The sequence below is a fragment of the Mchenga conophoros genome, linkage group LG15, assembly GCF_057382185.1.
Source record: "Mchenga conophoros isolate Kocher_MC1m ecotype Shallow Benthic linkage group LG15, M_conophoros_male_GT1.1, whole genome shotgun sequence".
NCBI classification, from domain to species: domain Eukaryota; kingdom Metazoa; phylum Chordata; class Actinopteri; order Cichliformes; family Cichlidae; genus Mchenga; species Mchenga conophoros.
The window spans coordinates 8,754,819-8,776,071 of record NC_140540.1 but is presented as its reverse complement, the minus strand read 5'-3'; the positions used below and the strand labels follow the sequence as shown (position 1 = coordinate 8,776,071).

Below are 21,253 nucleotides of genomic sequence, written 5' to 3'. Positions count from 1 at the left end.
AGCACAAACACATCAACCCAGTTGCATGGGAAAACTTAGGTTTGAGTTTGAACAATGTCTCCTACCACAAAATAATACCATATAAATAAGATTCCTTCTTTCACACAACACTTGCAGTTTAGTTTGTAAATCTTCGAAAAATAATTTTTCTGCAGTTTTTGTATGGAGATGTGTGGGTAGAACTATGTGGCTTATTCAGCGTGTGTTGGTTCACACCATAGGTAGACAATCCGTAGGCCTGGCCTGTCTGCGAATAAGCAGTATAGACGGTTGATTGCTGCATGCTGCTGAACTGAGGTTGGCCGGTGTACGTCGGCATGGAAGGAGCTGCCGGCGTGGAGAGGATGTGAGGGTAGGGCCTATAAGAGAGAGGAAAGTGACAGTGGGAGTAGGTAAATTAGCCACTTGGTATATTATAGCATTTAGGAGTTATTTCGTTGAGTAAAATTCAACTTTAGCTAACCTTACAGAATGTAAACAAAGATGCCTGTTCAGTTTTAAAACTTGGACTTACTTGGATGGGTAGAGAGGGGGAGAGTACTGGTGGGCTGAACGAGGGCTGTAGCCGCTGCTGGTGATTACTAAAAACAGCAAAATAATCAAATACAACAAGGCAAAAACATGTTACGGATGGTGTCAACTCAAATCTGCTGTTTTTCTGAGCATTTACCAAAACCACTCCTGAGCAGGACAATTCGGGGCCTCCAGCTTATTTGAGCCGAGATGCCGTTCCAGTAAACATAATTTGAAGCATTTTGAATGGAGGGGAGCCAAGTTCTTCCTTTAGAGATCACCGCAGTCCCTGAAACCCTTACAGTGGGCCTCATAGCAAAACACAATGTCTGTTTGTGGTCATTGAGATGTCAGAGCTCAGTACTGACAAACACCCTGCTGGGTTTAAACCCCTCTCTCTGTTTTGTAGAATGGCTTTGTGTGTGTGTTACAGTGTGAAAGAGAATGGGGGACGTGTGTGAGTCCAAAAAAAAAAAGAAAAAAGACAAATGTAAAATGTAAAATGTCTCTGCCCCTCTCTTATCCCTCTGCCAGCCTTTGATGATGCAATCCAAGGACAGGCAATATTTCACTGGATTAAAGCTTTCAGCAGGTCTACCAGTGAGCTCAAATGGATGATGGTGATTGTGTGACTTCTGTGCGTCTGAACAAAAACAGACAAGCGGAGACCAGAAGGCATTTATATTTCTGCGTCTATCTATGGCTGATTCAGTTGTCAACTCACTGTACTTTTTTTCCCCATCTACAGTCTTACAGCAACTCCGAGTGCAGAGGGATTTGATTTTTTCAAACCTACACTGTTTTTAAAAAGCAGTGTATTCACCTGAATCACAGAATGTATATTATATATTGATCAGCTTTCTGACCACTATCACAGCTACTTATACAACTACTACATAAAGACAGTCAAAAGGTTAAACTCAAGCCTGCAAATTTAAAATTAGCAATAGCTGTTTTGGGGAAGCAAGTTAAAAACTAACTATAATCTATGCAAAATACACTTCTTCTGGTTTTGTCACAAGTCCACACGCCATTATCCTGCCCATGATGCTTTGCAAATTCCTAGTCTTCCTTTTGGATTCTTAATGCTAGATTAATGAATAAACTCTGACTGACAGGTATGGACTTTGGTGATATTTCTGAATTGTGTGCATATTTATCCAAGGGTCTGTGCTTTACCTGAGCCTGCATATGTATCCAGGGCTGTGTCCCCTGTCGTAGTAACTGTATCACTGTTGTTCAACGGCTCTGTTTTCACTTAAAGGAAAAGGAAAAGGTCAGTATTAGGGTAAAGCAGTAAAGACTTCCCGCAACACACAGACAGAAACAAACCTTAGTGGGTAAGAGCAGAAAACGTCCATGCAATTCCAGCATGTCAACTTAATGCTGCGTGCAGGGTTCCCATTGCAAGCACTATTTAATTTCACAGTCTTTAAATGGCTCTCTATAACCACTATGCTTGAAGCTTTTTACTTCGTCATTGTTTTCTGATGCTATTTTTAAGATATGGATGACTTTGAAAACTATAAAATGTAAGTAACACATTCAAAAATGAATTAATGCAAAGTGATCCTTAGCAAATGTTTGCGATTTATTGCCCTCCCCCTGCAAATTTATCAAATTCCCCTCTTTTCAGAGGGTCTTTGGTAGGAACCCTGTAAATATACTATAAAAATAAAAAAATAAAAAAGAGAGAAAGAAACTTCACACACAGTAATAAACTGGGATGCAGAAAAACAATGAAGATTCAGAAAGCAGAGAAAAAATTCACAGCAAACCAAAAATCAGTCAGAGCAACTCTGGCAAGAACCAACAAACAAAACCCAAAATAAAAAAAACACAACTAACAACAAGTCAACAACCGTGGCTAGCTAAAACTAAAGAAAGTTCAACGGCTATGCTTTTGCTGTATTGCTGTAAAATCTTTGCTCTGGGATTCACACACATGCACCTCTGTACCATATTCCTTGGAGCCTGTGGCAGGGGATGGGCTGCTGCAGCCCAACAGCCAATCAGCCGTGTTAAGAACGGTCATGCTTTCACCTATAGGGGTGCAAGGTGGGAAGGTGATGAGGATACGACCCACTGAAAACCAGATGCAGGTCAAAGGTATACGGGGTCACATGGTACTGATCTTTTCGTAGACATTTGCGTTGAATATAAAAGAAAAACAAACATTCCCGAAATAGTTATATTGTGGGAATATTTAAAGACTTGTGTTTTTTTCCCCATCGTCTTGCTTTCATGTTTTCTTGCCAAGTTATTAAGACGGTCAGTAACAATTTTGTCTCTATGCTAAATATGAAGCTAGAGTAAGGAAATGGTTAGCTTATAAAACTGGTAGAACAGCTGCTTCCCAGCGCTCCAAAAGCTTAGAAACAAGATGTCAGTAAAGGCATATATAACCCCCAACCTGCTGATTTTTTGTACAGATTAAAACAAACTGATTTCAGAACTCTAGAGGTGCTGGTAGGTGGATTTTGTTACCCTTGGACAAAGCCAGACGTAATTTTCCCACCTGTTAAGTCTAGTTTGAGTCTTAAATCAAAGGTAATATATCCATTTGGGTGTAGGTCAAAATAACCCTTATGTATCTCACACTGGATTTTGGTAAGCCCTTCAAATCATTCTCTGTCTGAATAATTTTCCCTTTAAGTCACCCCATTTATGCAAACATTCTTGTAATTGGCTGCCCCTTAGGGAAAAAGAGAAAAGAAAAATAGCTGGGTGAGTCAATGTGGTGCAAATGGTTGTCTGTCTCTATGTGCTTTCCCCCGCGACAGACTGATGACCTGTCCGGGGTGTACCCTGCCTCTCACCCTAAGACAGCTGAGATAGGCTCCAGCCCACCAGCGACCCTGAATTGGATAAACTGAAGAGAACGGATGGATTGGGCTCCTGTGCTCACATCCATAACCAGAAGGCTGTGATGACCATATTAAGGATATCCCTTCTTTATGATATCAAAGATCCAATAAAAAAACTTTCTGAAACTGAGCATGTTTCAGAAGAAAGAACTGATGCTGCCTCAATTGGTCACACAAAGTCACACAGCAACCCATGTAGTGAGTCTTCATGTCACTTCGGAGGAATTTTGGCCCACTCTTCTTTGCAGAATAGTTTCAATTCAACAACATTAAAGGGTTTTTAAGCATGATCGTCCTGTCATGCCAAAGAATCTCAATCAGAAATCCAGACTATAACTAGGCCACTCCAAAACCTTTTTTCTCTGAGCCATTCAGAGGTGGAATGCTGGTGTTTCAAATTATTGTCCTGCTTGAATATCAGGGCATGAACTGATGGCCGGACATTCTCCTCATTCTCCAGAATTTTCTGGTAGAGAGCAGAATTTATGGTTCCATCAGTTATGGCAAGTCGTCCAGGTCCTGAAACAGCAAAGCAGCCACAAACCATCCCACTACCACCACCATGTTTGAATATTGGTTTTGTATTTTTATGAAATACTGTGTTAGTTTTATGCCAGATAAAACAGAACTCAGATCTTCCCAAAAGTTCAAGTGTTGTCTCATCAGTCCAGAGAATATTTTCCCAGAAGTCTTGGGCATCATCAAGTTTTTTGGCAAATGTGAATCTTTGTGTTCTTTTTGGTCATCAGCGGTTTTCTCCTTGGAACTCTCCAAAGGGTGCCATTTTTGCCCAGTCTTTGTTATTGTTGAATCATGAACACTGACCATAACTGAAGGAACGTATGGCCTTTTAGTTCTTTAGATGTTATTCTCAGTTCTTTTGTGACCTCCTGAATGAATTGTCGATGTGCTCTTGGAGTAATTTTGGTAGCTTGACCGCTCCGGAGAAGGTTCACCATGGTTCCACTTTTTCTCCATTTGTGGAAAATAGCTCTCACCATGCAGTCCCAATGCCTTAGAAATGGCAGTTTCCAACCAGTGACTTTAACCGATTCTAAACAGGTCTTACATTTCTATAGATGGTGGCATGATCTGGGACTTTTTGAGGTCTATAAGCCTATTTCACTTTGTCATACAGATTCTGTTTCAATAAGTTCTTGATTCAACAGGTCTGGTAGTAGCCAGGACTGGTTGTAGCTAATGAAACTGAACTGAATTTTGGTTAAACACATTTAATCCCTGATTCATCCACAAAAAGGCACATTTAGATAGCTTGAGTTAGAGTGAGAAATATAAATACATATACATTCTGGGGACATGTGAGACTAACATTAATATGTCAAAGTAGAAGGATATGCGACTTTTAAGACAAAGCTATTTTATTATAATACATGACAACTGTATCTGCTTTAACAAACAGCTATTAGATTAATCTCCTGATATTTCTGTCTCTACAAATATCTTCTTTGCTAAAGTCTCGAGCTATTCTTCTAATTAGCAGCTCATCTATCATCACATGATTGCGCTTTTTAAAAGAAGAGGACACCTGTTAATCAGTTTATCATTCTACATAATGTGTTTCAGGGGCTTCTTTTCTCAAACGCCCATCACTAGCAACCATCTGAAAACTCAATTGAGTTCAGGACAACTTCATTAATCCCCTAAGGGAACAATACAATCCACTGGACAAGCTGTAATGAAGACAAATGAATTGCTATGGAGATGGCCTTTGGGCCTGAGCGTTCGCTGATGTCAGGTGAGGGGAATGTTGAGTATGTAGATTGTTTTGGCTCTCTGTGAAGCCCGAGCTCTGTCTGCTTAAATCATTAACTGTGAGCTCATCAAAAATGATTTAATGTGCTCTAATACAGTCTCGGTGTGCTGTTAGCCCACACTGAGCATGTGTGACTGCGAGTATGTTAACACATCAAAATGACTAAAATACAGCATCTCACTTTTTCCATGACATTATTATTATTATTAGAAGTGGTTTCCACCGCCTGGTAAATCAGCAATAGATCAAACGATGGCCCTCAACAAAAGTACCATGTCCAGGGCTATATCATCAAACTGTCCTGACAGAAATGGTTCCAGAGGACAGAGCATGAGAAAGTGGGAAGATCAAGGGTGAGAGGAGAAAAAAAAGATTAATAGAAAGAAGGAGAAACGCATACGGACTCAGAGTAAAGAAAAAGAAGAAAAAGAGAGGAGCGGGCTCACTGGTGTTGACATATAAGAGGGCAGTGATGCTTTAATGCTCTTGTAGAGGAAATAGTTTCCAGTGGGATTTTGAGCTTGCTCTCCAACACACACATACAGACACTTTGCCAAGCCGTTAGCGGAGGAGTGCAGAAGTGCTTCGCCGTGTGTTTACACACATTCTCCGGTGGTTTATTCAAGAACTCATGCCAGCTTGGAAGTGTGTATGCATGCATTTGTATGTGCGTGTGTCCCTCCATCTCCATAAATTCCTCAAAAAGTATTTATCTCTACATGCTGAAAGGATTTCTGACTGATGATTTTGCAATAAATTTCATTGCATTACATTTTTCTCATCAAATGCTCTTGCCTTAAGTGACTTTCAACATGTGCATTGGACCTCCTTTGGCATTAAGATTATATTAAAAAAAGGAATAAAAGACAATGAGTATTCTGAATGGAGGAGTTTAGACTTTCAACTACATTTTATACAACGTAAAAAAAAATAGAAATCAGTAAATTCACTGTTCCTGCATCAATGGCTCTCTCCTTTCTTCAAAGAAATAATTCACCCTTTAACTTTAATACATCATGGACCTTTATGCAGCATTTCAAGTAAACGTACATACTGGCAAATTTGTTTTCTAGCTTAGAGTTAGAAAGGACTAAGAGGGTCAGATTAGTTAGCCTTGAAACACATGAAACTGTTGGCTTTTTCCTGTCCAAATGTAACCAATCTGGCTTACCAGCACCTTTTTAAGCTTAAAAATGAACAAATCTTGTTTGTTTAGTTCAAAAGGGAAACATATAGGTTTTATTTATTTATTTCTTATATAGTATATTTGATATTTATGTATCTGACATACCCCATGTTGGTGTTGTTCCTGGATAAACATTGCATCTGACGGATGATGTTGTCTGAGCAATCAGTTAGCATTAGCCAAGAGGTTAGCTAATGCTATAAAGAAACTATCACTTGTAGCAAAGCAACATTGGTAACCTAAATTTAAATCTAAATGTAACCCAAACAATATTTATCATATTGTATAAATGAATAAAGAAAATGCTTGAAATGCTTAGCATTTGTTCCAGAAGAGAATTTTATACTAACAAAAGCCCCCCCACCCCAACATTACAAAGCTATGACATCACAACATTATTGGTCAGCTGTAACACTCATTCTGGACCAACATTAATATGACGATGTGGGAAAAGCATTCACACAGGGATATTAGGTCATGCCTTTGACTACAGTTGGCCATAGTCAGACAGTGGTTTTGTGACACAGTGGGCAGTCAATAATGCAAAGATCTATTGCAGCAGCATATCGAATGTCCTTTTTCATGGAAGAAGATTGCAAACAAAGAAAGATTCATATAATTTAACGTCAACCTTTATTTTGGAAAAATAAAACTTAATTTTTAAAATTCTTAGTTCTTTTTTTGTGCTTTACTTAAACTGGCATCTTAGAGTGGGAGGGAGCTGATCAGCTACTTGAAAGTAATGTGGGGATGGTGGAGTAGCATTGGGGTTGCCATGAACCCATAAGCCCACTTTTTCTCAGAAAACAACTAAATCTATGCATTTGCCATCATATTGACTTCCTCTGGGAATGTGTGCAGATTTATTAAGCAGTCGAACACATTTTTTTCTTTGAGTTTCAGATACACAGCTGAGTACAAAATACTGGAGCCCCTAAGAAAACCTCCTAAAAATCCCATCTTCTCACCTCCTGTTCCATTGGTGGTGATAGACGGGCTGCCAAGGTTGTTCTTGTCCAGCTTGGAGCCTGTCGAATCTCCACCTCCCACTCGGTTATGAGGACTGGCTAGGTCCTGCATTTCCATAGACCTATTTGGGGAGAGAAGATGGCAAGGAAAAAGAGGTAAACTCTCTTCTACTGTTATGTGCTGTATGTGCTATTTAATGAATAGCAGATCAATGCCAATATGTTCTCACAGGTGGGAATTTACATCGACCATACATTATGTTAAGATCCCACTGTACTGTAGATCCTCACAGTCATAAACTTCATACTTCTCAGCACCAGTTAGCTTACATGAGCATGTGTTCAGAGGGGCTACACCTTGTATGTGGGCCTGCTGGCTCTTTTATGGTGTGGCGGTATGTGTGTGTGTGTGTGTGTGTGTGTGTGTGTGTGTGTGTGTGTGTGTGTGTGTGTGTGTGTGTGTGTATATAAATTCTGGGCTCCAATACAAACCCACAGCCTGCCAGCGTGCTTTAGTTTTACAATGTGTTCCACATGCATGACTGGGACGAACCAGCACACAAGGTGGTAATGGTAAAGTGAGAGTGTGTCTGCGTGTGTGCGCGGATGACTGGAAGTGGAAGTAAGTAAGACATGAACAGAGTGCAGATGCACATAGTGGAATAAAAGTCTGCCTTTTGTGTATTACAGTTTATTGTGGCAACAACTGCTCTCTCTATAGGCTCTATAACCCCTAACTAAGAGGTAAAAATCCTATTAATACATTTTTATAGTTCTAGATTTCAAGCAAATGTATATTAAATACTTTATTCAGACTTTTCACCACTGTTACCACAAACCCAGATTTCAGTACATTCGGACCAAGACTATAGTTTCATGTTGAATCGGTCTGTGTGTGGACAATACTTCTTACGAATGTGTGTGTGTGCATATTTCTGAGCACTGACTCATGCAGCCCGCAGGTTGGTCACACTTGTGCTCTTGTGTGAGACATCAAAGCCAGAAATGACAGAGATGGAAGAAGAATAAAACAAATGCGGGCCGCTGCTGCTCAGTGTGTGTTTATGCGCGCACGTGTGTGTGTGTACGAAAAGAGAGCGTGTGCATCTGTGTGGCGGTCTGGCAGAAGGCCATCTCAATGTGATGGGCAGATAGTATCTCCACACATGACTGCAACCCACAGTCGGACTGACGGGTATAAACATATAGCTTTCAGCAAACGAGAAAGACCCTGCTAAACGGTGCAAAATGGAGAATGCGTGAAAGATAAACACTCTAAATCAGCTCTCTCCATTTCGGTCAACTCTTCTTTTTGTTTCCTTATTTACGGCTAAACACTCATTTTGTTCTCCCGTTCATTGCATGGACGTCAACGACAGTTTACGGCGGACAAAATAAACGAGCCAAGTCCTACCTTCAAACAAAGGCCTTAAGTGTATCTGCTACACAAGGGAAAAGTTAAGAACTTTCACAGATTATGTTGCCGCCACCACTTCGTTTCCCACCCCCAACCCGCATTTTTTTTTCTCTCCATCATGTGCTTAAACCCCTTCATCCATCCTTTTCTTTTGTCTTTCAACAGCAGGAAATGATTCTGTCTCCCCTTCTTGTTTTTTCCTCTTTTCCCTCTGTTTCACTCCTCTCGGGAGGCGATGGCAAGAGTTGTGGTGTTTCATAAACTCTTCTCTGGTTTTCACATCATGGCTCGGTCATTGAAAAAATATGCTCTATATTACCGAGATGCACGGCGCGTTTTGTTAAATTAGCAGATTTAGGCCTGTAGCTGGTTGTTTTTGATTTATCCACTCCTTTCCCCCCTCTTAACTGAATAAGTTGCAGTATATAAACAGAAGCCCATTTCAGAGGATTTTTTTATGCAAGAAAGTGCCTTCTTGTCAATTCCTTCTGAAGGCAAAAAAAAGAAGAAGAAGAAAAAGAAAAATAGTTAGGAGCTGCAATGCAGCTGTTAAGAAGTATAAACTGCTTCATCAATAAGCTACCAAAGGGGGACAAAAGGGGAAAACAGGTAGTAAGAGAAGAATGGCAAAGCTACAGGATCCTGGCATGCAGTAAGTCAAATCTCCAAATTGTCAGGTTGCAGCTACTCTGTTTCTGCAATTTAAGCTATTTCAGACTAGGATAAGTAGTTAAAGTGGATAATTAAAAAAACAAAAACAAAACTGTCTACATTTGCCAGCACTTCAGGCTATCAACAGCTAACTAGACGCAGCATGCTACAGCAGTCTTTTGACACTGTAAAATTTTTTGACTCTCGATGAAGCTCCCAGCGCACAGTTTTTGTGCTGATGTTAATGCCTAAAGCTTTCAGCTGATCGTAGAATTCCCAAGAGGGGAGGAATTCCACAAACTGGAGGGGGCATCGTAGTACAGAGACAGACAGACTGCACTAAGGGTGCTTGATTTTCCTGAATTCAAAGATTCAAAGGTGTAGCATTTTAGTGCATGTAGTTGATTTCCTAATTTGACTAATTGATGTACTGACTGTGTGTAAAGCACATTCCCTTTTTATTGTCTGTTTGATCAAATCAGTACATCTTTTCCTCTTTGTGTGTGTGTGTGTGTGTGTGTGTGTAGGTGTGCAGTTTTAGGACACAGAGGTCTTGGGGAAGTGTTGATGACCTCATCACTGCTTGCAACTGCAGTGAAACCTCACCTCTCTGCACCATGACTAATGAACTAGGACGGACACACACACACACACACACACACAGAGTTCTGAAAAAGCACATTCTGTATCTCACATTATGCAAACAGACACATGAGCGTACCTGACGTCTGAAGGGTCTGGAACATGAGATTCAGTGTGTGATTTCTTTACCTGCCGAGACAACAGAGGAAAGGAAATGTTATTAAACACACACACACACACACACATACAGTTCATGAGAAAACGCATTTAGTGTGTCATAAACAAACCTCATAAATCAGTTTGTAAACAGGACAGATTATATTAGTATTAACACCGAAGTGGCTAACACATTTAACTAACAAATTAAGGTTTGCCAGTTCGATCCTGGGGGGAGACACAAATCCTTTCGGGCTTGCGTTTGGGAAGGGCATCCCGCTTAAAAATCTGTCAATTCCAACATGTGCCACTACCGACCATGTTAATACGTGAGCAGCTGAACACAGATCTTTTTTTCATATACTAGAATCATCACATTTTGAACAACACCAAATACAGAGAAAATTCTGCCAAGTAGGCATTAAAAACCCAAATCGCATCATCAGTTACCTCAACGGGAAATTACATCACATCAAATGTGACTTACAAATGTTCTCATTTTCAAATGTTAAATGTTTAAAAAGAAATAAATCAGGATGTGGTGTCAGTAGCTGTAGCCGCCACTGTGACAGAAGTACTAACTGGCATCTAAGTGACAGATATTAATTTTCCCTTGTTCACCCGTGACCCCACTCCAGCTCACGCTCAAGCCTCATTTTCAACCCTTAAAGAGTTGAAAGGTCACGGCGGGGTCATGTTAGGTCAAAGCACGGGGTTTAGTCTTCGCCGTTAAACAGATCACCACAGACACTAAAACAAGCCTTAACTTTTTTTGTGTGGGTGGGGGGACATTTGGCCATGTCAGTTAGTGCGCTGGAACTTTTTACTTCTTCACTGATGTAGGGAAGAAAAAAGAATCAAGAAAACACTCTTCAGCCGCAAACTTTCTCCTTGTGCTCACACGCAGGCTGTTGCTGTGTGTGAGAGTATGTGCAGCTAGACTGCAGACCAGTGGTTCTCTATTAAAATTCCTCTGTCTTATTTGCAACAGGAACTAATTAGAACAGTAAATGCAGGGCGGAGCCAGGGCCAATGTGTACCAGCTGCCCTATAATCACTGTGTCAACACACTGCTGAGGTGTAGGGCACGTGTGGGGTGCCAAAGACACACACCCGTACATGGAAATTCGCATACAGACGCACACCCACACCAAATTCAAGCAGTCATTTGCACATTATCGCAATCACAGGTAAGTATACAGAGAAAGTGCATGGCTAAGCAGACTCTGAACTGCAGGTATGTAGACATTTTAATATTTATGTGTGTGTGTGTGTGTGTGTGTGTGTGTGTGTGTGTGTGTGTGTGTGTGTGTGTGGAGAACACACTGTGCTGTTATGGTTCTGATTAGAGGGTCCTGCTGTGAGTGAATAAGAAGCAGCACTTAGCTGTTTAAGACGGGGTTCAAAGGTTAGCCGGTGCCCTAGTATGGATCACTTTACACACACACACACACACACACACACACACACACACACACAAGCCACTTTCATGTCACGTTTCATGCTTTAGTGAAATTTAACAAGGCTGTCACTCACGACATCAGCGTCATGGCCGTGAGAAACTGCAATGCACATGTAACGTACACATAGGGCTACATACAGCACGCAGGTGTACACACAGCTCTCGTGCGTATACACACACACACACACACTTGAAAATACACAAGCCGGACTGTTTCTGTCCCGGCATGATCTGTGAAAGCACACGCGGGCTTTGATCCTGAAAAGCTTTTATCGTCGTGCTTTATCCCCGCGCACGCTTTCCCTCCGCGTCAACCGCGGTCTAGAGGCTCTCACCTCTCTTAACATCTCGCCACTTTTATCTTTTTCAGTCGGATCGAGGACAACTAGTTTCACATTTAAACAGATTCCACATATTGATTTTACTCAACTCTCTTACTGATCTAATCACATCACAATTTCTTTTTAACATAATAAAACAATCAAAAGCATTATTTTTCCTGTTTCATCCAGCTTTCATTTGTTCCACTTGTTTTGGCTTTGATCAATACAGACTTTAGCCATTTTCATCGACTATATTATTAAACTACATTATTGATGTCAACTTGCAGCACATTAAAAAAAGCTGCAAATAAATGATGACTAAGCCCCGCATTTAGATAGTCTATGCTATTCTTCCTTTATTTTGTAGTACAATGCACCAATTTTCATTTCTAATACTGAAACGACACACCTCTGAGTCCACTCTTTGGTGGCCACTATGCTCGAAGACCCCAATTGTGTCACCTGAGCCATTTAAATAGGTGACCTTTGACCTGGTTGGCCAGGTGACCGGTCTAGAACACTACCTAGGCAGCCCGAGCACTCCCTACGGGAAAAATACAAGTGCTACAGGTAATTAGAACTAATAACAATGATTTATTAAAGGGAATTATACACTGCTGTGTTTGTGTAACTAATGATGTTTGTTCAATCTAATGGATGTAATAATAACGTGAGGCCTTCTTTGGCCTTAAGAAGCATTAACGCGTATGTGAGAGTCAGAAATAAGCAGAAGCTGCCCTTGGTCTAGTCAGAGTTGTGTTTCCTTCTCTTGCTTGTTCTTCTAAAAAGAAAAGTTCACTACAGAATCCAAAAGTGTTCATAAAAATGGTGCTTGAACGAGTTTTTTGTTATTTTCTTTGATACATTATGGAAGTTCAGTGCAGGAAGACAAAACAGGGATGGAGAATGAAGAACAACACATAATCCAGCACATCAGCAATGAGTGAGTTACACACACACTTAATATTTGATGGTTTTAAAAAACACAATTTCTAAATTTGTCTACAAATAAGATTTTATGGTTCACAATTTTTTAAAAAAAGTTTTTTTTTGTCAATTTCTGTCGCTATCCTACTTTGATCAAAATTGTAATTTTTTTTTACTTTTTTAAAAACTGGAAAATACAGATGAGGTTATATTTTCTACATTAACATTTAAAAAAACAAGTGGAATATTTTTCAGTATATGTGAAAACAGTACTATGAAGAATAAAACACGCCTTGTATTAAAAGCACAAAGAAAAATGTATTTACACAGAATTACGGTAAAAGCGTGTCTTATTTAAGTAAAACAAATGTTAATCCAGTAACACTGCTGTCACCATACATTTAAAAATTCTCTGAGTGCTGTGTCAAATGATGTCCAACTTACATTTGTTCACAAATGAGCAAACTATGTAAGAATATAGAAAATATCTCAGTTGCTTGAATAAAAATAACTAGCATTACTCTGAGCGTGAAACACACTCACGTCCATACAGACCGAGAGATCCTTTTCTTACCTCAGGGTGTAATCGGGTCCGTTAGCAGTCCTTTACTTCCACAAAGCATTACAGAGCTGTACGATCCACCAGCTTCCCCTTCACAGGCAGGCTCGCTGGTCTCTCACACACTATCGGAAAACACACTGAGCGCTCGTCTCTGTCTACCTGCCTCTCCTCACTTTGCACTCCAGGTGTTACGTTTATCTAGTTTCTGCTTTAAGGGAGCAAATGACGACTTTTTTCCTGCTTCCTTTTGTGACGCTCCCTTTCACTCAGAAGAAATATCTAGGGGCTAGAAAATGACGACCGCACAAAAACCAAGCGTTTTCTCTTCCTCTCTGTCTCTAAGGTCAATCCATGCTCAGCTTCTGTCTTCTCGACTCCAGTAATGGGGAACATTTCACTCGTCCCATTTCCCTCCTCCTTTGCCTCCACCCCCTCTTTTTCTCTTCTCCTCTTCCTCCTCCTCCTCCTCCTCCTCTCTCCCTCCCTCTCCCTCTCTCAGCTGTCACTCATTACAGGCTCACTCAAGCTTACGTTTAAACCCAAAGAACTTTTTAAATGTAACAGATGTCATTTTTTTTTTTATGTGTGGGTCCAATCCTAACATAGGCACCGTTAAACTTAATTCCCTAACTCGATTGTGAATGAAAACATAAAAGGAAGAGAATTTAAATGAAAAACAGAAGTAACTAAGTTAGGAAACATCTGAGCTGTACACACGTTTTTAGGATGTTTCCTAAAATCAAAGACATCCACGTATATAAATCCTACTGATGGCAGCTCTGCCGTGATTACTTCCATGAAGCTGAAATGGTGTGGACGCAGTGTCAATATCTTGCTGTGCAGTAGAAAGTACAGGCCAGACCATAAACTTCACACCATGCAGGAGACCCCCCCCCACACACACACACACACACACCACTACCCCCACACACCCTCCCCCATCTCACCCACTGACTCACATGTGCACCTGAGCACACGCGCACACACATACTTCCAATCTGTGTTAACTGGAAACACACGGCTGCACATCTGTCTCATATGTGAAGTCTAACAGAGCTAGCGCAATGGGCTGAGTGTAATATCAAATCACACTCACACACAGACACACAAGCGGCCAGTTTCCTCAGTCTGAAGATGGCACCCTTTCACAACAACAGGGGTCAAAGTGGGCTCGGAATGATCTGGACCGGCGTTCCGGCGCTGTCAACTAACGAGCAATTAACTCCAAAAAGGCATCTTAAGACGTGTTACCGTCAAACGAGTTAATGCTTCATGGAGATACTTGCTCAGTAACAAGAAAATAAAGACATCCCACAGCCCACTTAAACCCTCCACACATCCTTTCCTCTCATCCGTGTGATGCGTTCAAGGTGTAGATATAAACTGCTTCTCAACTAGCTAGAGGCACTGAATGGAGCTATAAGCAGTAACTTTTTTGTCTTTACTTGGGAGATAAATTAAGATGCATCTTTGTGAGCCTCTGAACAAATATCAGCAAGTACACAAACAGGAATATGTTTGTCACAAAATAGAGAAAAATGTAAGAAAGAGGACAGGAGGTACGGAATGCTCAACAAAGCATTGTAGAGCAGGCTAAACAGGTTGGCTTGTGCTATTATGGTGAAGTTCACAGTGATACACTATATGCTGGACTGGTACACAGGAGACACGGCATTCAAGATCAGTGTTAGGTTACATCAAAAGGTAACAAAAATCTGTTTATATTTAAGGTAAAGATGCTGATTAGAATCACTCACTGAATTCTACCTTTTATATTAGCTTCACAGTGTTTATCATACTGGAAAATCAGCCATGGCTCATGAAACATTTGCTTATATCTTGTAGAACCCACAGAGAGCCATAAATCAGGGTAGCAGCTTGGGTCAGCTGATCACAGCTTCACAAGTAATTCTTTTACCCATACGGTGCCTTTACAACCAATCTTAGGGTTCCCCAACATGCCAAATCCCACTTTAACCCCTGGAGACAGACTCAAACACACATTTGCACACTCACTAGGAGTTAAGCAAACAAAAGTGAATGATTTCACACTCATACATGCGCCTAAACTAGGCCACTGCAAATTTCTGACACTCACTTCTTTACCTAAACGTCACCATAGAACCAATACTGGGATCAGATCGCCCACATTACAAAACTGGCTTTTTTACTTTTCTGTATCAGCACAGGATCATGCGTATAGTTTTGAGATAAATGTTTCTGAGATTTCCCAGTAAACACAAGACGAATGCTATTCTATTTATACTGCTATGGTTAAAATGGGGGAAAAAAATAGAGATCATTACTTTTTTCCCCATGATTTGAAAAAAAAAATCAGAGTTTTAAAGCTGAAAGGAACTAAAAAAACAACAAAAACACATTTAACACAAAAGCACTTGAGGAGAAAAATATTTCATGAAGCAAACTCTTGACATCTGACTCCCTCAGCACATTTTGGAGAGACGTGGCCCAATTTTAGTCCGGTTTAACCCAGAGGGGAAGAAAATTCAGTGCTCTTCACTAACTTTATATTACATGAAGGTGCCTTGTGAAAAAAATTTATGAATTTAGGCACAACAAAACTCCTCCTGTTTACATTTTAGACCTCATATTGTTGCATATTGCTGGGGAAACCAGTGGATCTTGACTCTTTTAGATTTATGCACACAAAGCATCACATTTCTAAAGTTACTATTAACATTTTAGTTTTAGTTATTGTATTTTTTGCTGTTTCAATATGTGTGTGGATGGGTTTTAATGTCAAAGCACTTAAAATTCTGGAAAATATGAGATGTAAAACATGATGTGTAGGCTTTTTATGCTGGTGATGCCACTTTAAATAGACCAATCAAGAATGAATTGACTGTTAATAGTTGCAAATGGTGGCTAGATACGATTATAACTAAATAGAATTTAATTGGCATGAATGATCCTTCAACAACATTCAGAACATTTTGAATGTTGCTGTGTGTGTGTACACAGCAATAGAAAATAGCTAAGGGAGCAGTAACAAATCTATACAGGCCTGGAGACCAATCTGGAACAGAGCCACTGTCTCCAACTGTGCTCCAGCCACCTTTAGCTCGCTCACCATAGTGACAGCATGCGGCCCCGTCCCAAAGCATTTATCCCCGGCCCCAATAAACTCCGTGATTGATAGACTGTCTAGAGGACCTGTGTGCACAGATCGTGGCGAATGTCTGTTGAAAGTGTGTTATATGTGGATGCCGACGTGCGTTCGCGCGTGTGTGTGTACTGGACGTTTGAGAGTGAATGTGGAGGACTGGCTGTCAGAACAGATTAGGGTGTTGCCGAAGCGCTTGACAACTCAAGCACTTTATTATTAGCCAGGCTAGACCCGATCGGGGGGCGGGGGGTCGTCCAAAAACATCCCCGATGAAATATTTTCACAGCAAGTGGAGAAGGGAGCAGGGGAGGCGTCCCAAAACACGCCTGATGAAATGCACTTGCACACACACACACACACACACATACAAAAAGAAAAAAAAAAAAAAACAGGAGTGGGGCATGGGCACATCTGAGCAGTGAACTGAGCAGAGGAAGAGGGCATTATATTAATACAGTCAAATAGCTGCACTTACTTTTGGTTTTTGTTGACTTTAGGAGTGTTTTCAAAGGGCCTGTTGGAGGTGGCCCATTCAATTTGAAGAGGCCCTTGAGAATAACTGTGTTCTTCAAGTGGAACAACAGCAGTTTATCTCTTCACCTCCAACAGGAGGGCTGACTAAGACAGACCCTGCTCCTTTTTTATCTAGCTTTTCATGATTTACTTATATTTTTTTAGCTCCATCATCACACTTTAAAAATCCACTTTTGAGTACTTTGATGTTGATCTAACAAATTTAGAATTGATTTATTAAATCTGGCCTAAGCATAGGCTCATTCACTTCATCAGTTAAAGTTAGACAAGAAGATCAAGTCACGTCAGATCAAATGTGTTTTATTCATATGGCACATTTAAATCAACAGAAGTTGCACTAAAATGCTTTCCAGACAAAAGCATTAAACATTCCAGATCTCCAAAAACCTCATTTCAAGACACAACATTGCACCAGAATTCCCAGTTAAGGCCAGTGTTTGGCTAGGTTTAGTAAGCTAACCTTAGTGGTGTTAAAAGTATTCACATTCTTTATATCCTTAGCACGTCCTTTTACAGAACTAAAGTACCACTACTTTAAAACAGCCCTTACAGGACATTTTAGTTAAAAACACAATGATCCAGGTGGTGCTGTGAGTGAGCAGCTAGCAACAATGGAGAAAAAAACTAAATAAAAACACCCTCCTTTTAACCTGAAAGAGCCAGACCCAAGGAATCTATTACAGAGGGGTGACCAGCTTAATTATGGACTTTTTTCTTCTTCTTTTTCATATGCCTGATTATATGATTTGGATAAAATTCTAAAAAGGGTGAAAAAAAAAATAGTCACAACTGCTCTAAATAGTTACTGATGATAATCCTAAAACTTGAAAACTGTAAATGTAAATGGACACTAAATGTTTTTCTGTATTAAATAAATCCTATAGTTTTAATTTAATTGCATTTAAAAAGGCTAAAAAAAACATCAGGATCAGAAAAAGAATGTAGCTGTGTAGTCTTTAGTTGTGTAGTTAATGGGACACAGAGGGACAGTCGTTGCACACGCGCACAAACACGGGCATGCACGCATACACCTGTGCAACACGATCACCCAACCATCCCTGCCTGCGCCATCGGCTGGTGTGTCGACCACAAAACATTCATGAAGAATGTTGCTCACCACACAAACACAAGCTTCATCTCGATCTATACTCTGCATTTTCCCCTCGTGCACGCATATGCACACACACAGAGTCACCCGTTTACCTGTCCCCTGCTCAAAGCTCTCTGCTCTCCACGTTTGTATGAGTGGTTATCGGGATGGTAACTCTATCCCCTTCCTTTCATGTAAAATACATTGTGCCGAGCCTCCACCCTCCAGCCCTCCCTCCTCCTACACCCCACAGTTCCCCAAGCCTGGGGAGGTGTAAATCTATCCCTCTCTTTATGCCTCCAAAAATGCCCCTTTTTCAGGTGTAGTAGGAAGCTATAAAGGAGGGGAAAAAAGTGAGGGAGTGAAAGGAGAGAACAGTTTGTGGAGCAGGGAGAAGGAGGAGGTGTTTGGGTGAAATAGGTACTCTCCGAAAACCTCTCTCACTCTCTCTCCCTCCATGTCTTTCTAGCCAGGTATACTTCGCTTCACCTGGCCATGCTTACATAAATTTGCCAGCCTGGTGATGTTCACAACTTTTACTACATAGAAAGAGAGCCTAACTCACAACACCGAGTGACTTGCGATGTCTTCAGCAAACCATGCCAGGAGAATATATTTGTACTAATATGATGAAGTTGGACAGCATAACTAATCGCAGTGAAAGATTTCACCAAATAAATAGTTATTGTTACAACAAGCAGTAGCTACATTATGCTAATCAATTAAAGACATTTAAAAATATAAACAGTTAAATACAAATAAAAATGAAGCCAGCAAAATGTTGCACAATACTGTGTTCTAAGCTGTTCTGTTATCAGCGTCTCCAAAGGTAAACTGGGACTTTTTTAAAATATAAAAATACATAAAAAACAAGTTTGTTTTTTTTTTTTTATTATTTCTTCTTTCTAACAAGCTTGCTGACAAAGGTCAGAATGAGCCACTAAAGGCTAAGTGGGCTGCCTACAAGGAATCAATGACTATCGCCCGCCTCGTGGATCTAGTTTTTGTTCCATTCGGCTCGCTGATAAAAGTCACACTTTTACAGTAAAACTGTTTTTCTTTTTCCATTTAAGTCTTATCACAGTATAAATTCTGGCCGTTTATGTTTAAGCAAAACCGCAGATATCATTAGTGCATCTTACTAATCCTGAAGTCCCAAGCGTTTGTTTTTCTTCAGTCGAACTGCGGTAGTAAATCCACGTGTTTGGGGGAGGAAGAGCTACAGAAGGGAACAGACCAATCTCCATGCTGCTCACCGTGCTGGTGGTCTTCATGTCGCCTATTTAAATTGGCTCCTCATTGTCTAAGGGAGTGACGGATCACAGACACGATTTAATGCAGCTTTACTCAGTGGAGACAAATGAAAAGTCAGTGATGGATGTGTGTGTGTGTGTGTGTGTGTGTGTGTGTGTGTGTGTGTGTGTGTGTGTGTGTGTGTGTGTGTGTATACACTGGTTCTGGGTTGTTAATAGTGCGTTTGGCCTCAACTGGCCCTGCTCAGCTAATCTGATGAGAGTGATTAAAAAAACAACTGGGAGAAACTTAAACCACTCCATGGCTGACTGCGTGCACGGACACACACACATACTGAGCACATCACTCAACTACTTAGTGGTATAGAACCACACTCCAGAACAAACACCTTAATATGAAGTTCTTGAAAGTCTGACAGTAGGTCAGATGAGTGGACAATGAACTGGAAGGATCAGTATAATTTAAAATGCTATTTAATCGACTGTTGGTTAACCTTTTTCAGACATAATGATTAATCAGTGACCCTTAATTGATCTAAATGACAACATAACGTATGCGTCATTAAGTGACTCCCATATCTGCGCTGCATTGCGATTTAGTATGCTGTTTAAAGGACCAATGTTAAATTTTATTAAAAGAAAATTCAGCACAATGGCAAACTAATTTGCAAATTTCCCTGCATGCAAGGTAATATAAGTAATTTTCATGCAATAATTTTTCTTTTGTCATCTTTTCCCCACCTGCATTAGCTTTATCCCCATAAATCGCTGGTTTAGACCCCACGATGCAGTCGTAAAAATTATGACTACAATATATGAAACTCCTGGGAAGTGTGATATGAATGTAAAAGCCTTGAGGTGAAAGAGAAGGAATATGAGTTTTCACAGATTAAGCTTAAAAGTAAGTGAGAAGACTTTTCTGGACCGTGGTGTTATAAGTTGTTCTTGATCAAGCAATCTGCCTAACTTGGAACCATTTTACCTGGCCAATATTCCACTTTTACATTTTTTTAATGGTGTTCTATTTAAACATACTGGTGATCCTTTCTCTCGCGTCATGACCTTGGACAGATAGATTGAATTTTAATTATAAATTACATTTTAAACAGAAAATAAAAAGAGGTTTTTAAAGGGCAGAGGTCTTCAGAGTTTTTATTATCTGAACAACATGTGATTGCGGCCCAAGTCATCTAGACTTGGTCGAACCGGGACAACCATCCCGAGGCTTTACTGAGAATGGCCCAATAAAGAGAAAATATCCAGTGAGTTACAGATGTTCGGGTGAAAATGTCTTGTTGATGCCAGAGGTCAGAGGAGAATGCCTTGGAACTTAACTAGTCATTACAACCATGCATAAAAACATCTGTGAATGGACAACATGATAAAGCAGATAGACTACAGTAATAAAAGACCCCACTCCTGACAGCAAAGAACAGGAAACGGAGCCTACTTTTCACACTGGCTCATGAAAATTGGACAACTGAAGATTAGAAAAACTTTGCCCGGTCTGATGAATCTCATTTTCTGCTGCAACGTTCGGATGTTAGGCTCAGAATTTGGGGTACACAACGTGAAAGCATGGATCCATCCTGTCTTGTACCAGAAGTTCAGGGTGGTGCTGGTGTAATAGTGTGGGGGATATTTTCTTAGCACACTGAGCCTTCTAGTACCAACTGAGCATGATCACAGCCTAGCTGATATTTTAGCTGACTGTTATTTTTGCTCTCTTTATAACTACAGTGTACCCATCTTCTCATGGCTACTTGCAGCAGGATAACACACCACGTCACAAAGTTCAAAGAATTTCAAATTCATTTCTTGAACATGACATTGAGTTCACTGCACTCAAATGGCCTCCACA

The 21,253-nt window shown here is 40.4% G+C and overlaps 1 protein-coding gene across 4 annotated transcripts in view; it reads right to left on the bottom strand.

Moving 5' to 3' along the window:
- eya4 (EYA transcriptional coactivator and phosphatase 4) overlaps window positions 1–21,253 on the bottom strand; it is a 50,268-nt gene that overhangs the window by 17,847 nt on the left and 11,168 nt on the right. For 2 of the 4 annotated variants that reach the window (XM_085245939.1, XM_085245938.1), the window contains exons 3-8: window positions 10,098–10,147; window positions 7,309–7,430; window positions 2,473–2,556; window positions 1,693–1,770; window positions 515–581; window positions 217–359 (exon numbers count right to left, since the gene is read on the bottom strand). In XM_085245939.1, coding sequence (XP_085102065.1) covers window positions 217–359; window positions 515–581; window positions 1,693–1,770; window positions 2,473–2,556; window positions 7,309–7,430; window positions 10,098–10,147 — 544 coding nt within the window. Of the gene's footprint in view, window positions 1–216; window positions 360–514; window positions 582–1,692; window positions 1,771–2,472; window positions 2,557–7,308; window positions 7,431–10,097; window positions 10,148–13,400; window positions 13,756–21,253 lie in introns of those variants that run through there. The other 2 variants (XM_085245941.1, XM_085245940.1) reach the window with 2 other exon arrangements.